General features: G+C 40.1%; 1 protein-coding gene across 4 annotated transcripts in view; it reads left to right on the plus strand.

Moving 5' to 3' along the window:
- Positions 1-15,259, plus strand: part of LOC136875413 (gastrula zinc finger protein XlCGF7.1-like) — a 77,149-nt gene that overhangs the window by 13,931 nt on the left and 47,959 nt on the right. For all 4 annotated transcript variants that reach the window (XR_010860424.2, XM_068228026.1, XM_068228027.1 and 1 more), the window contains exon 3: positions 6,703-6,786. Coding sequence is in view for 3 of the 4 variants with exons in the window: in XM_068228026.1 (XP_068084127.1) it covers positions 6,703-6,786 (84 nt within the window). In the remaining variant the exon portion in view is untranslated. The remainder of the gene's footprint in view (positions 1-6,702; positions 6,787-15,259) is intronic.

Raw genomic sequence — 15,259 nt, forward strand, 5'->3', positions numbered from 1 at the left:
TTTCCTTCGAGAAACATTTAGACAAGATTTCTAGGAAAGGGTTTAAATTACTTGGCATTCTGAAAAGAAATTGTACCAAATTGTGCCAAATTTGTTTCTCCTAGAACTCTAATAACTTTGTTTTGCACTCTAATCAGGCCATCGTTAGAATACTGTTGCGAGGTGTGGCTGCCTTCTCAGCAGTATTTAATACAAAACTTGGAAAGAGTCCAAATAAGGTTCATGAAATGGATCGGCTACAAGGGTTTGGATATTTCTCTCTCTTCGTCCAATTACGAGTCTTTTTGTGAGACTATCAGCATGAGGACATTGCACGCCGCAGATGTGCCAATGCCCTCTTTCTTTATTAGTGTCTGACGAACAGAGTGGATTGCTCAACACTACTGGAGCTGATTCCATTACATGTTCCTCGTCGCAATACTAGGCAAAGGTATATTTTTCATCTGCCTAAAGTGAGAACTGTGGCGCGGGCTAACTCATGGCTTGTGAGGGCACTAACATCACTGAATGAGGTGGGTGAATCAGTGGACCTTTTTCACTCACCCCCGTCTAAAATCAGACATGCCCTAATGACCTCACGAATGTAAGGCCCTATATGTAAGATATGTAAATGTGTAAATGTTACTAGCTGTAGTTTAATGTCAATTTTTTAAGGAGATTGAGTTTTATTTATTTATTTAATTTATTTAAGGTTTTGTAAATATGCATATAAAAATGGTCTGTAGATTTAGTTTGAATTTGGTTATTATTTTAGGAAATTAGTGTTATTTACTTAAGGTGTATTTGTTGTATATTATGTTTTATTGAATCATCTTTAATTGGGGAAATAACCTGTTGATGATAAATAAATCTATTCTATTCATTCTATTCTAGTCAAGTCCCATTCCTCCTCTCACTTATAACTTCTAACTGTCGAGTAAAGGAATACGTAGTACTCTTCATGTAGACCATTGAATAGTAAACTCCATGTTTACATTCCCAAGTTCGGTGCTGACGGTACAGTTTTATTGAACATACATACATACATTATCATTATAGACTGTTATGCCTTTCAGCGTTCAGTGTGCAAGCCTCTGAGAATTTACTAAACGTCGCCACAATCCTCGATTTGCAACTAGTGTTGTGGCCTCATTTAGTTCTATACCTCTTATCTTTAAATCGTTAGAAACCGAGTCTAACCATCGTCGTCTTGGTCTCCCTCGAATTCTCTTACCCTCCATAACAGAGTCCATTATTCTCCTAGGTAACCTAACCTCCTCCATTCGTCTCACATGACCCCACCACCAAAGCCGGTTTATGCGTACAGCTTCATCCATCGAGTTCATTCCTAAATTAGCCTTTATCTCCTCATTCCGAGTACCCTCCTGCCATTGTTCCCACCTGCTTGTACCAGCAATCATTCTCACTACTTTCATGTCTGTCACCTCTAACTTATGAATAAGATATCCTGAGTCCACCCAGCTTTCGCTCCCGTAAAGCAAAGTTGGTCTGAAAACAGACCGATGTAAAGATAGTTTCGTCTGGGAGCTGACTTCCTTGTTACAGAATACTGCTGATCGCAACTGCGAGCTCACTGCATTAGCTTTACTACACCTTGATTCAATCTCACTTACTATATTACCATCCTGGGAGAACACACAACCTAAATACTTGAAATTATCGATCTGTTCTAGCTTTGTATCACCAATCTGACATTCAATTCTGTTGAATTTCTTACCTACTGACATCAATTTAGTCTTACAAGTTGTCCATTTCATGACTGTATCGATGTTTAATCAAGAAGTAAGTATAAATAACCACCTAAACGATACTTTATTAATGCCTCAGGCAAAATTGAATAAAATTAAAACTTACAGCTGAAGAGGACCACTAAGTGGTCGAAACATGTCCTGTAAGTTTTAATTTTATTCAGTTTTGCCTGAGGCATTAATAAAGTATCGATTAGGTGGTTATTTATACTTACTTCTTGATCAATTTAGTCTTCGAGAGGCTAATTTTCATACCATACTCATTGCACCTATTTTCAAGTTCCAAGATATTAGACTTCAGGCTTTCGGCACAGTCTGCCATTAAGACCAAGTCGTCAGCATAGGCCAAACTGCTTACTACATTTCCACCTAACTGAATCCTTCCCTGCCATTTTATACTTTTCAGCAGATGATCCATGTAAACTATGAACAGCAAAGGTGAAAGATTACAGCCTTGTCTAAATCCTGTAAGTACCCTGAACCAAGAACTCATTCTACCATCAATTCTCACTGAAGCCCAATTGTCAACATAAATGCCTTTGATTGATTTTAATAATCTACCTTTAATTCCATAGTCCCCCAGTATGGCGAACATCTTTTCCCTCGGTACCCTGTCATATGCTTTCTCTAGATGTACGAAACATAAACACAACTGCCTATTCCTCTCGTAGCATTTTTCAATTACCTGGCGCATACTGAAAATCTGATCCTGACAGCCTGCCTGTGGTCTGAAACCACACTGGTTTTCATCCAACTTCCTCTCAACGACTGATCGCACCCTCCCTTCCAAGATGCCAGTGAATACTTTGCTTGGTATACTAATCAATGAGATACCTCGATAGTTGTTGCAATCCTTCCTGTTTCCTTGCTTGTAGATAGGTGCAATTACTGCTTTTGTCCAATCTGAAGGTACCTTACCAACACTCCACGCCAATTTTACTACTCTATGAAACCATTTCATCCCTGCCTTCCCACTGTACTTCACCATTTCAGGTCTAATTTCATCTATTCCTGCTGCCTTATGACAATGGAGTTTATTTACTATCCTTTCCACTTCCTCAAGCATAATTTCACCAACATCATTTTCCTCCCCATGAGCTTGGCTGTTTGCAACACCACTATGATGATTTCCTTTTACATTGAGAAGATGTTCAAAATATTCCCTCCACCTCTCCAGTGATTCCCTGGGGTCTATTATGAGTTCACCTGAATTACTCAAAACACTGTTCATTTCCTTTTTCCCTCCCTTCCTAAGATTTTTTATTACTTTCCAGAAAGGTTTCCCTGCTGCTTGACCTAGCCTTTCCAGGTTATTACCAAAATCTTCCCATGACTTCTTTTTGGATTCAACAACTATTTGTTTCGCTCTGTTTCTTTCATCTACGTACCAATCCCTGTCTGCCTCAGCCCTTATTTGGAGCCATTTCTGATAAGCCTTCTTTTTACGTTTACAGGCTGCTCTCACTTCATCATTCCACCAAGATGTTCGCCTTTTCCAATCTTTACACACAGTTGTTCCTAGGCATTCCCTTGCTGTTTCTACTACAGCATCCCTGTATGCCACCCTTTCACTTTCTATATCCTGAACCTGCTTACTGTCTACTGTTCGAAACTTCTCACTAATCATATCCATGTACTTCTGTCTAATTTCCTCGTCCTGGAGACTTTCTACCCTTATTCGTTTGCAGACAGATTTCACTTTCTCTACCCTAGGCCTAGAGATACTTAGTTCACTACAGATCAGATAGTGGTCTGTATCATCAAAAAATCCCCGAAAAACTCCTACATTCCTAACGGATTTCCTGAATTCAAAGTCTGTTAAGATATAGTCTATTATGGATCTGGTACCCCTAGCCTCCCATGTGTAGCGGTGAATAGCCCTATGCTTGAAGAATGTATTCGTAACAGCTAAACCCATACTAGCACAGAAGTCCAGCAAACGCTTCCCATTCCCATTTGCTTCCATATCTTCCCCACATTTACCAATCACCCTTTCGTATCCTTCAGTTCTATTCCCAACTCTCGCATTGAAATCGCCCATTAGCACTATTCTATCCTTGCTGTTGACCCTGACCACGATGTCACTCAATGCTTCATAAAACTTGTCAACTTCATCCTCATCTGCACCCTCACATGGTGAATACACAGACACAATTCTTGTCTTAATTCCTCCCACTGGCAAATCTACCCACATCATTCGCTCATTTACGTGCCTAACAGAAACTGTGTTGCGTGCAATGGTATTCCTGATAAAGAGCCCTACCCCAGACTCTGCCCTTCCCTTTCTAACACCCGTCAAGTACACCTTATAATCTCCTATCTCTTCCTCATTATCTCCCCTTACCCGAATATCACTTACTCGTAGCACATCCAGATGCATCCTCTTTGCTGACTCAGCCAGTTCTACTTTCTTTCTTCCATAAGCCCCATTAATATTGATAGCTCCCCATCGAAATCCATTTCGTTCGCCAAGTTGTTTCCAAGGAGTCCCTCGCCTGTCAAATGGGAGTGGGACTCCATTACTCCCATAGGTCCGAGGCTTGCTTAAAGTGTTCTGAGCTCTGTAAATTCATGAAGCAGGATGTTGCCCTACTTGCACATAGAAGATAGGAAACTTAAAAGGGTCCACCTTTTCAATACAAAAATACTTGCACATAGTCCAAGTGAGTATCTCTCCTCTAACGGGTTATGGACCACCGGTGAATTGTATAGTCCTAGCCGCCTGAGCACGAGGAGGGCCACGACTCAGAATATGTCCGAGATGCCTACTCCCATTCCATAGCAACTGGTATCCCGACTCTCAGGACCACTCACTAGGCCACTCAGCCGTTGCCCATGGTTTACGAACTAGGACGTGACTACAGTAACCCACAAACATGAAGTGTTTTCAAATATTTGAGAGAAATTCCACCTTTTTATGTGTTTGCTTGTTGAACTATAATTAAAATACAGTTGAACATGTTTCGTTCGTTCCTCTGGGACATCTTCATCCGCTTATTAAATAAGCACCATTTCAAGAGCACAAAAGTGATGTGACGTAATGTGATGCTGTCTCTGATTACAACTATTTTGCAGTAATAGTAGAGTATCTTCCATTAAGAGTATTTGAAGACAAGATCTTGATGAATGATAAACAGTCAAATGAGCCCATGTATGGCAATAGTGTTAACACAATTTACAACAGTTGACAAAAACTGTGTCCTTCAAAATGTAGGAGTTGACAATATGGCAGAATGTTCTAAAATGAATTGTAAATCACAATAGTTGTGGCTGATTTTCATAAAACTGTCTCATAATAAAATATCTAATTTTGATGCTGGAGGACATTCCTTACAATATGTATGACTGAACATTTTCAAAAGATACAGCAGAATGGTCCCAAAAATGATATGCCGTATAATTGCTGAGAGTGGAGGAGGGGGAGGGAACTCCTCTCAAAACAATGCCTTGAAGAATTAAAATGGTGAAAGAACCAGTAAAAGTTGTTTATGCAGATTATTGATGCATATAGAAAGAGTCTAAAAAGGAAACAAAAGGGGGAGGATTAGTTCAATTGCTGAAAGAAAAATAAAGTAATGTTAAACTATGTAGTTGTGTACTCAGTCCGTTGGTGACCGGCAGGCTGGCAGGAACTGTGTGTATGTTGTGATTGTATTATGGGACAAATATTGTTGCAGTTATGCCAAAAAGAATGTTAGGTTCATCTGTTATTTCATTGCCAGTTGGATTATTTCTCTGGTCAGCATGGATGTTTTTGTATATATTCAAGAGAGTGCTTTACTAATCGTGCATAAAATAAACATTATTGATGAAAAAGAGTGGTTACAGTCTGACATATGATACTCATAGCTGGGTATTTATTGTGGTTGTGTGTTCTGGGCAATGGGTGGTGAAACTTCTTCTTGTCTGACCAATGCAGTGTGCATTTGATCTGTAGACTCTTGAGTTCAAACATTTTCTATTATTATTATTATTAATAATAATAAGTGATATTTAAAACTTAAAATTGTTACTTCTACTTCAAGGACCAGCAACAGAGGGCGGGGGTGGGGGGGGGGAGAGACGCCCAGAGACTTGGGCCCGTAGGGTGCCCGGGACAAAAAAATGAATTAAACATTTAATGCTGAAATACATTTCAATGCCAATAAGAAATATGTATGTCAGTGTGCAGCAGGGAAGTATGTTGTTGTATTTTTTGGGGATAAATGTCAAAGGATATGCACTAAGTGGCCCAAATGTACTACAATACTAGCTTCAAAAGATACACCAATTTTGAACCATTATATTTGTGGGGTAATTACAAAATGACACCAAGGTGTTTCCACAAATGCACCCAAATCCTTGGTGTAACTTTGGAGCATTTTTGAATGAAATTTGGATCAACAGTGATGTTGACAGTAAAGAAGGTAGGCACAAAGTTGGTGCAGAAATCGTTTGATTAATGTACTTCATGGTGTAAAATGCCACTTCTCTTGCACCAATTTTGTTGGGAAAAACTGGTGTAAATTAATTTTAAAAAATATATGTTCTAATTATGGTGGAGTTTAGGTGCATTTTTCACTGGTGTTAAATTGTCACTTTTCCACCAAATTAGCACCACAAATACATCACGTTTTACACCAATAAAAATCTTGCACAATGTTTGGGGCAAACTCTGCTGCTAGGGGTAAGTCTTGGTTATAAAATAACTTGCATATGATTTAGGGGCCTGAGAATCCTGTCACTGGGCCTGGTGTATCCCTCAAATATTTAGAGGTAGTATAATTTTTGCAAGTCTTTCTTGTAGAGTTGAAGAAGTCTGCTGTTTGCTTGACACACTCTGTACTAGATTGTAAGACCATATGGAATTCAGATAACCTGCTGTGGTATATTGAAGTAAAAAAATTCTTAGGGATATTATATGGTGGTGAGGGATTAATGCTGTCATTACATAACCTTCCCTCTGCTTTTTCAGGAGTCATTGGAGCAGCTGGCCACTGATGACCCAGTGTTTGTGAAAGTTGAAGAGGGATCTATGCAGTTTGTCAGAGAAACACAGGTGGTCATAAATTTTCTTTACTTAACTACATAGATCTTATGAGAGAGCTGTGTTGCTATGTAGAGCCAAGGGATTTGGTTGCAAGACCATGAGGTTGGATTCCGGACAGGCTGGTTCCAATCCCACCATGCGCAGCTTTGAACATCTTTTCCCATTGGGCTGTACCATAATCAACTCTACACAACTTCCCTCCTGGTTCGTACCCTTTCCTGCCTAACTGTTGCCAAATCCCTATGTGAGTTCACTGGATCTGAAAGCATTCATGGTGGTATGTCACTAGACACTTGGTAGATCTCCTGGTTCTAACCTGGGAGAGAGAGCTAGATTTTTGAGTGCATTTATTTATTGTATGGAATTACATAAGGAAGAAAAACAACTATAAATACAAATAATAATAATAATTATAGATACATAAAATAAATAAAACATACAAATAATAAAATGCATATTAATGGAATGACACTAAACAAAAGAATGGTCGAGCCTGACTCCACTCAAACCTTGATGGTGTAGCAACGATGCCTTGTGTAGACTCTCAACTTGCACTGCTCGATGATTGCCGGATGGTTTGGTGCAGTGGTCCAAAATCACTTGACTTGTGTAGGTTGCATGCACATACTCTGTCCTGTTCTCTACTTATGTCTCGGGGTGAAGGGAGTGCTCTCAGTTTAGCAAATTACTACCAGCAAGCAGTTGGCTAGTCGTAGAGGTGGATTTCTGGAAAGCAGCCGGTTTATTGTCAAGTCTGGGATGCAGAGTGGCTCTTATGCATCCAGAGATGGTTCTCATTGCTCTATTGAGCTGAGAGCTATTCATCCACCCTAAGCTGATCATAGAAGTTCTAAGTCTATCTGCTGGTGCTGCAGAGTTATTTCGAAAGTCACGCTCTTCAGTTCTAGTCAGAGCAGCTGACCTCTGTTTTGTTATGAATCTCCATTGGTTAAAACACTTGAGTAGTTTTAGATGTGATCAAACCTGCACCATCCACAAGGTCCAGAACCAAGCAACGGATGATGGGTTTATAACGTCACATCCCTGAGAGTGTGTCCCTCAGGTGAGAAGGTTAGTAGCGTGTCCGCCCCCAAAAGGGGGGATAAAGCGAACACCATAGAGCGGGCAGAAAGGTCAAGCAAAACAACACACAAGAATCACCAAACAAGAGGAAAAGAACACTTACCTTGGAAGTACCAGGGAAGCAGATAGAGGCCGCGGTCAGAAATTAAATAAGAAACAGTGACAGTGCTTTATTGACTTAGTGAAATGAAAATCCACCATTAGTAAGAAAATAAATGACTTTAATTCACCTTATTTCAAGAAAATAAATATATTGCAAAATTAAAGGAGGAAAAGGAATTTAAATTGAAATTAAAGGTCTTGAAATATTATTTAAACTCTCTGGATAATTCTAATGGACTATTGAAAGTCTTCCAGTAGTGGAATGCTCAAAATCAACAAATGAAAAACCAATTAACTTAGTTTATAAAGTTAATAGTTTTTGAAATGACATTAATTTAAAAGAACTACAAAACATAAATTCAATAAAGTTTTCAAAGAAAATAGAACGCGGACCTCGATATGAAACACAAGAATTAAAGCTTACCTATTCTACCGGTCGGCTACTCTAAAATTGTTAAACTTAAAAATCTAGAAAAGTTAGGCCTAGGTTGTAGTAAAATTCACAAGATAACTCTTACTGGACGGCAAGCCTTCGCAAGGGATAGTATATAATACCACCAAAATACGCAAAACCACATTTCAAAATTTACTGAACCGGGAAAAATGACTGGCGAAATAAATATAAGTTGACTTTACACTTAGAACACACGAAAATCAATCACATCCACATTAAGGAATGTAGCACAAAGACACTATGCCCCGATTAAAATCCAAGTTAACCCAACAACCCGTTGCCAAGGCAACAGCAACAACAAAGCGTGTCCGTAAGGACAAAAACGGACACAGAAAAACCCCAAAGAAAAAAATTAATAAGAGCCAGAAAAGGCAAATAGGAATCAATAATTAACCCAAAAACCAAACCCCAAAGAAGAAGAAGAAAATTCAGGAAGGTTAACCCCATTTCAAACAAACTTGCAGTGGCTCTCCATTTACATAAATTTCCAGAAAATTTTTTGAGATGAAATCATAGTTATACTTAAAATAAATTTTGATTTTAGTCCACACTGTACTTTCCTACTAAAACACTAAGACGAAGCTTCTTTGTGAACACATGGTAACGTAGCGAACATGCAGTCATTACTCGGATCGGAGATAATTATTATTATCATTATCCTGGGTAGAGATCACTTTTCCCACTTCTGACCGAGATTTTCCTTGAAATTTTTCAGTTCTTAGATTTAAAAAAAGGGAACTTACAGTTTTCAATCCATGAACAGGGAAGAGACGCCGCGAGCTACATTCAGTTACGTTACTCAACCAGGCTTCAAGTCGAATATAAAATGCAGTTTCACTGCTCGTGTATCTGCTCGTGTATCAATCTGAAACTAATCGAGGCCAGCTTCAAGGTTTATAGGGCACCAAATGCCCACAGGCCCTGGTTTTATCCATTATCGAAGGTACTGCCTCAAACCATACCGCCGGTCCAACACACACGACTTCCTTCCATGGCGATTCAATTCTAACTACCAGCGTCCTCACGCCTCGCAGCGGGGCTTGCCTTGTTGCCGCGTGCACCAGCGCAGAACTCATCGGGCAGACACGAAAGTTTAAAGCTTCATTGCCAGAGCGTAGCGTTTCATAGCGCGACAAGATAGGTTAATCGAAATCAAACAAGAACGGCAAGAAGTTTCACATTAAATGTGAAACGATAATGTTCTTTCACAAGGTTCATTGACACAAATTTCTAGGAGTACAGGACCCAGTCCAAAGGGTTTACTTGGGAGGTTAGGTACCTTAAATATCGTCAGTCCCCCCTCTCCGAAGCACAACATATCCTAAATCTTGCTTCAATAATGATGCGGTGGTCAGATAAACTAGATTTAGCTGAAGCAGTCCAATGAAAATGACCACCGATATAAAGTTCATTTCGTATTAAAGGTTCACATGACCAAACTTATAATATCAATAACTGTTCTACCGCAAGTTGCCCTTTAAATTGATAGCCGGGGCGTGATCAACATTAGTTACCTAACACATGAATTGTTCACTCAGGAGATAGCAGTAGTAAAATTTCACACAAAATAGAGAGTATATACCGCCGGGATTCCAAAATTGCCAATTGCACAGAAAGTCTCACGATAATATAGTTTTCAAGTATAAAATCAAGTTCGCTAGTGGTTTTGAAAACGTCACATGAGTTTCAAATATAGTAGCGGATAACCAATACTAAATCCTACACGGTGGTAACCAAAATTCTATTGGTGTAATATGTTTACAAATCTCCTTAGGTTTTAAGGATGTGCAAAATCTAGTGTTGCAAATAGCAATAACTGGCAAATCAAGCTTACGACAAGGCCCAGAGGAGGGCAAGATAAGGGAAACAGGAAATTAAAAAAATTATATAGTTACAAGGATCAATAGATCCATCAAATAACTTTACGTGTCATTAATTACCAACAACCCAACCGAGGCCCAGAGCGCTCCACATGGCCGATTAGGCACGGAAGGAAAAGGAAGAGTCACTACAACAACAATCAAGAAACAAGAACAGGGGATCACTCCACCACGAACAGTACACACTAAATGTATACACAGAAACAATAAAATAAGTACATACTAGGGCATAAGGTACACACCAACACTTAGTTCTATACTAGAGGACTGGGACTGATGCCACAAATGGTTCATTAAAATAACAGAAGGAGTAGTAGAAATGTTACATGAGCACAGATCTCCAAATGATAATCATGCAATTAAAGATACAGGAACACACAATAGCATAGGACTGGGAACATATGGTATGGTATAATTGGAGCAAAATCAGGAGGGCTAAAACATCAAATTACATATATAGATACATGGGTAACACACACACAACTACAGAGTGGTGAACTCATCAACTTGCCCAGGATCAGAAATCAGCAGCAGAAAAATATACTCATTAGACTAGGATCATCAACTTATCCATAGTTACCTACTAAATCTCGGGGGAAGAATTGAGGGGAGATAACTGATACTCTCGACAGACCAAAGGAATACCAACAGAAATGACGAGAGACGTTGAAAATAACTGAAGTTATAAGGGAGGCTTAAACGGGGCGACGGTGGAGTCAATGGGCACGTAGGAGACTCCTATAGTTTACAAGATGGAGGGTTCGCAATCAGTGGGTCATCCGTAACAGCCACATCAAAGGTACCACCACAAGAAACGATGCCCAGATACAAGTACACTAACTCATGAACTTTTCATCTTAAACACCATGAGAGACACAGGGCACGCATGGTTAGGAGAATGAGTGGAAGAAAGGTCCACAAAGGTATAGAGGGTAGATAATGAACCCGTTTCAGAGAAAATGCTCGGTTAAACAAAGATGAAGGAAAGAACACAAAGTAAGAGATTCCATAATCCTTTCACTAGGAAAAAGGTCATAAGCAAGCAGGGTACTTAAGAAGAGCCTAGAGTTACAAAATATAGAATGGTGACGACGGACCGAGTTTAAGAGGGGAAGAACAAGTCAAAGAACCCAGAGCCTACTAAAATCAAATCAAGATATACCGAGCTCGATAGCTGCAGTCGCTTAAGTGCGGGCAGTATCCAGTATTCGGGAGATAGTAGGTTCGAACCCCACTGTCGGCAGCCCTGAAAATGGTTTTCCGTGGTTTCCCATTTTCACACCAGGCAAATGCTGGGGCTGTACCTTAATTAAGGCCACGGCCGCTTCCTTCCCACTCCCAGACCTTTCCTGTCCCATTGTCGCCATAAGACCTATCTGTGTCGGTGCGACGTTAAGCAAAATAGCAAAAAAAAAAAAAATTCAAGATACTTCCAACAAGAAAGTTTACTTCATCAGAGATGTGGATTCACTAACAAATGGCCAAATCTACTGCAACACAGAGGTAAATTAAAGGACAAATCACATCCCAACCAAAGTGTCTTGACAACAACCAAACAAACTACAATTACAATAATGACAAGCTAGAAACGCGGGTCAACTCATTAAGAATCAAAGGATAACTCATTAAGAATCAAAGGATATCCATCCTCAACGCGTGCTTACCAACCATTACACAAATTGAGCCCAATACGGAGCAGAAATTACATTATCGAACCAGGTACAAGCTAAGGACTAGGACCATACCATATAGGCACAAAGGAGATACCCCCTCAGGAAAGAAGTCCAGTATAGTACCACTGAACAACCCATACAGCAACTAGTAGATAAGGTAAATTACACTTAATCACCAACAATCCACAACTCAAAGGATGAAAACAAAACCACAAATACATTACTAAGTTACAAGACAGGGGATACAACCACAATGCTCGCAGAAGTGCACAAATCAAATACCAGCAGATAAGGAACGGGGAGACAGATTTTCTACATAATTTCAAATCAATTCAAAATCAAAAGGTTAGGATGATAAATACCACACCAAAACAGTTACAGGCAAATAAGATTATGAATGGTTCACACATAGAATACAGCACCAGAAACAGCTGCCAAATGTACCCGAAAAGGAGAGTGTTAGATCACTTAGTCATAGGTGAACACAAAACATCAGTAGCCGGAAAATGAAACACTTTTAAGACATACAGTCCACGCACAAGGCAAGCGGGCAACCTTTCCGACACCAACCAATCGTAATACACCATAACCAATAATCCCACAATACTGAAATGGCACAGGTTGCACTAAGCTCCTCACACCTTCACACACATACAATGAAAGGATGACAAAATGGTAAACTTTCGGGTACCAAACACACTCCCTCTCATCCCATCCCAAACTCGCCATAGCCCAGCAATGATTAAGTCGCTCGATGATAAAACGGATCCAGCACAAGAAATTCCATGCAGAGCCGCGAAAGAAATAAGTCCATTAATTTACCCTTTTTTTAAACCTTGAGTAAACAAGAAATCAGTTTCAGGAGCACAAAATTAGAGTTAGATGAAATTAGATTTCCACCGTGGCAATTTAGTTGCACACCACACGAGCACAAGGTTCAATTACACAAATACGATATTTTTAAGAAATGATACCATCACCACAAGATAGGCAAGGCTAAACAGATTTCGGGCTAGAAGAAACCAAACAGTGTAACAGTAATACACAAGGGGCACTAAATTAGTCACCAACCCTAGATACAGTAAGGACAAAATTGACTCGTTCACCAACCTGCAGTATGCGTGCCAGGTTCAACTAAAGTTCGGATCAGTTACCAAAGGCCCATCCAACTAGCAGAGGATACAATACAATATTGCCCGTTTAACCAGGTTTAATTTGGGAAATATGAACGTGCCTAATCCATCTCGCTACAGGATCACTTACCAAAATTGAAACCGGAGACAAGAACTCCAACACAGTACACGGGCCTTGGTATCTGGGGGCAAGCTTTGCCGAAAACTTATTCACGGACTTACTAATGGGGTAACATTTAATATATACCAGATCACCAACATTTAATTTCGACGGCTTTCTACCTTTATTGTACTTCCTTTTGACCCTCTCATGTGACACAGATAAATTCCTTTTGGCTTCGTTCCAGATCTTTTGAAATCCGGATCAGCATTGACAGTGGGCTTTGACAGTTCCGGCAGAAGATCTTCAGTAGATAGGACGTTAGAGATGGGGGTGTACGGGGTATAGCTGAACATTAGAGACATAGGCGTCTTACCTGTGACTCATGAATAGTGGAATTAAAAGCATGGGCTAACCAATGCAGACAGGAGTCCCATCTGGACTGATTGTCATGATGATACGCTATCAATGCGGACTTTAGGTTCCGATTCAACCTCTCGGCATAAGAAGGATTTGGGTAGTATGGGGTAGTGGTGACATGGGAGATGTATAGCTCAAATAGATACCTTTTGAAGGAGTTACTGGTGAAAGAACTAGCATTGTCAGATACTAAGAACTTGGGTGGGCCAACGGATGCAAAGATAGAATTTAGACAGGAGATGGAAGTTCGGGATCTGGTGGGGAAGATCCAACAAAACCGGGAGAAGGCATCTATACAGACAAAGATGTGGGTGTTTCGTAGAGAAGACCGAGGGAGGGAACCTACGAAATCGATGAACAGCCGCTGCATTGGGCGTGAAGCTTGTGATGATGACAACAACCCACACAGTTATTCAAATTAGGTTTGCTGATGGCACAAGATTTACAGGATTTGATCATGTATCGGATGTCACTATCCATTTTCTTCCAAACGAAGAACTCCCTAATTTTCTGACGGGTTTTGAAGTTACCTAAATGACCGGCAATGGGAGAGCAGTGGTAATATTTAAAGATGACAGGTACCAGAACCTTTGGAACGACAATTTTGAAGTTATGGTCCTTGCGACCCTTACAACAGAGAATGCCCTTAGGTAAGGAGTAAGGTTTTACTTCGGTCCCACTATTGTCAATGATGCTTTTCAAATCCGGATCAGTTTTTTGATGATCCCCAAATTCATGGTACAACAAAGGAAGATCGGTAAGGATGGCACTAACACAGACAGCATTGACTGGAAGCTCATTGACATTTGGGTTCACTGCAGTACAATAATTACCATCAAACATCCTGCTCAAACCATCAGCAATGACATTCTTGGAACCACGTACAGTATATGCTGAACATTGAAATTAAAAGATGAGATTCGTAGTGCCCATCTAGTTATCCTACCAGTCCTTTTAAGTCGATTTAACACGCAAGAAAGAGCCTGGTTATCGGTCTCTAGATCAAAGTTTACATGTTCAATAAAGGATCTAAACTTTTCTAGTGCAAACAGTGCAGCTAGACACTCCAGTTCGTAGATGGAGTATTTGGCCTCCAGATCGTTGAGGACCCTGGATACATAAGCTACCGGCCTACGTCCGTCTTCATGTTCTTGTAATAGGACACCAGCAATAGCACGCCCGGAGGCATCAGTTTGAACAATGAAACGCTTCTCAAAATCTGGAATGGCTAACACAGGGGCGTTAGTCAATGCAACTTTCAATGAATTGAATGCTTCCTGTTGGGCACTCTCCCAAGTCAATTTAACATTTTTCCTCTTAAGGTAGTTCAACGGAGCTGCTATCTCTGCGAAGTTGGGGATAAATTTTCTGAAAAAGTTCACCATACCGATGAATCGGGCGACATCTTTGGGAGGTGGGAAATCCCTGATGGCCTGAGTTCTAGAATGATCAATTGAAACACCTTCAGAAGAAACTACATGTGATAGGAAAGACATACTGGGTCTGGCGAATGCGACCTTTGATAACTTCACTGTCAGTCCGGCTTTCTTTAGCTATTGCAAGACTTCCCTGACGTGTACCGTATGTTCCTCAAAGGTATTTGAAAAAATCACAAGTCATCTAAATAATTAAAGACT

Source organism: Anabrus simplex, chromosome 6 (assembly GCF_040414725.1).
Source record: "Anabrus simplex isolate iqAnaSimp1 chromosome 6, ASM4041472v1, whole genome shotgun sequence".
Taxonomy (NCBI): Eukaryota; Metazoa; Arthropoda; class Insecta; order Orthoptera; family Tettigoniidae; genus Anabrus; species Anabrus simplex.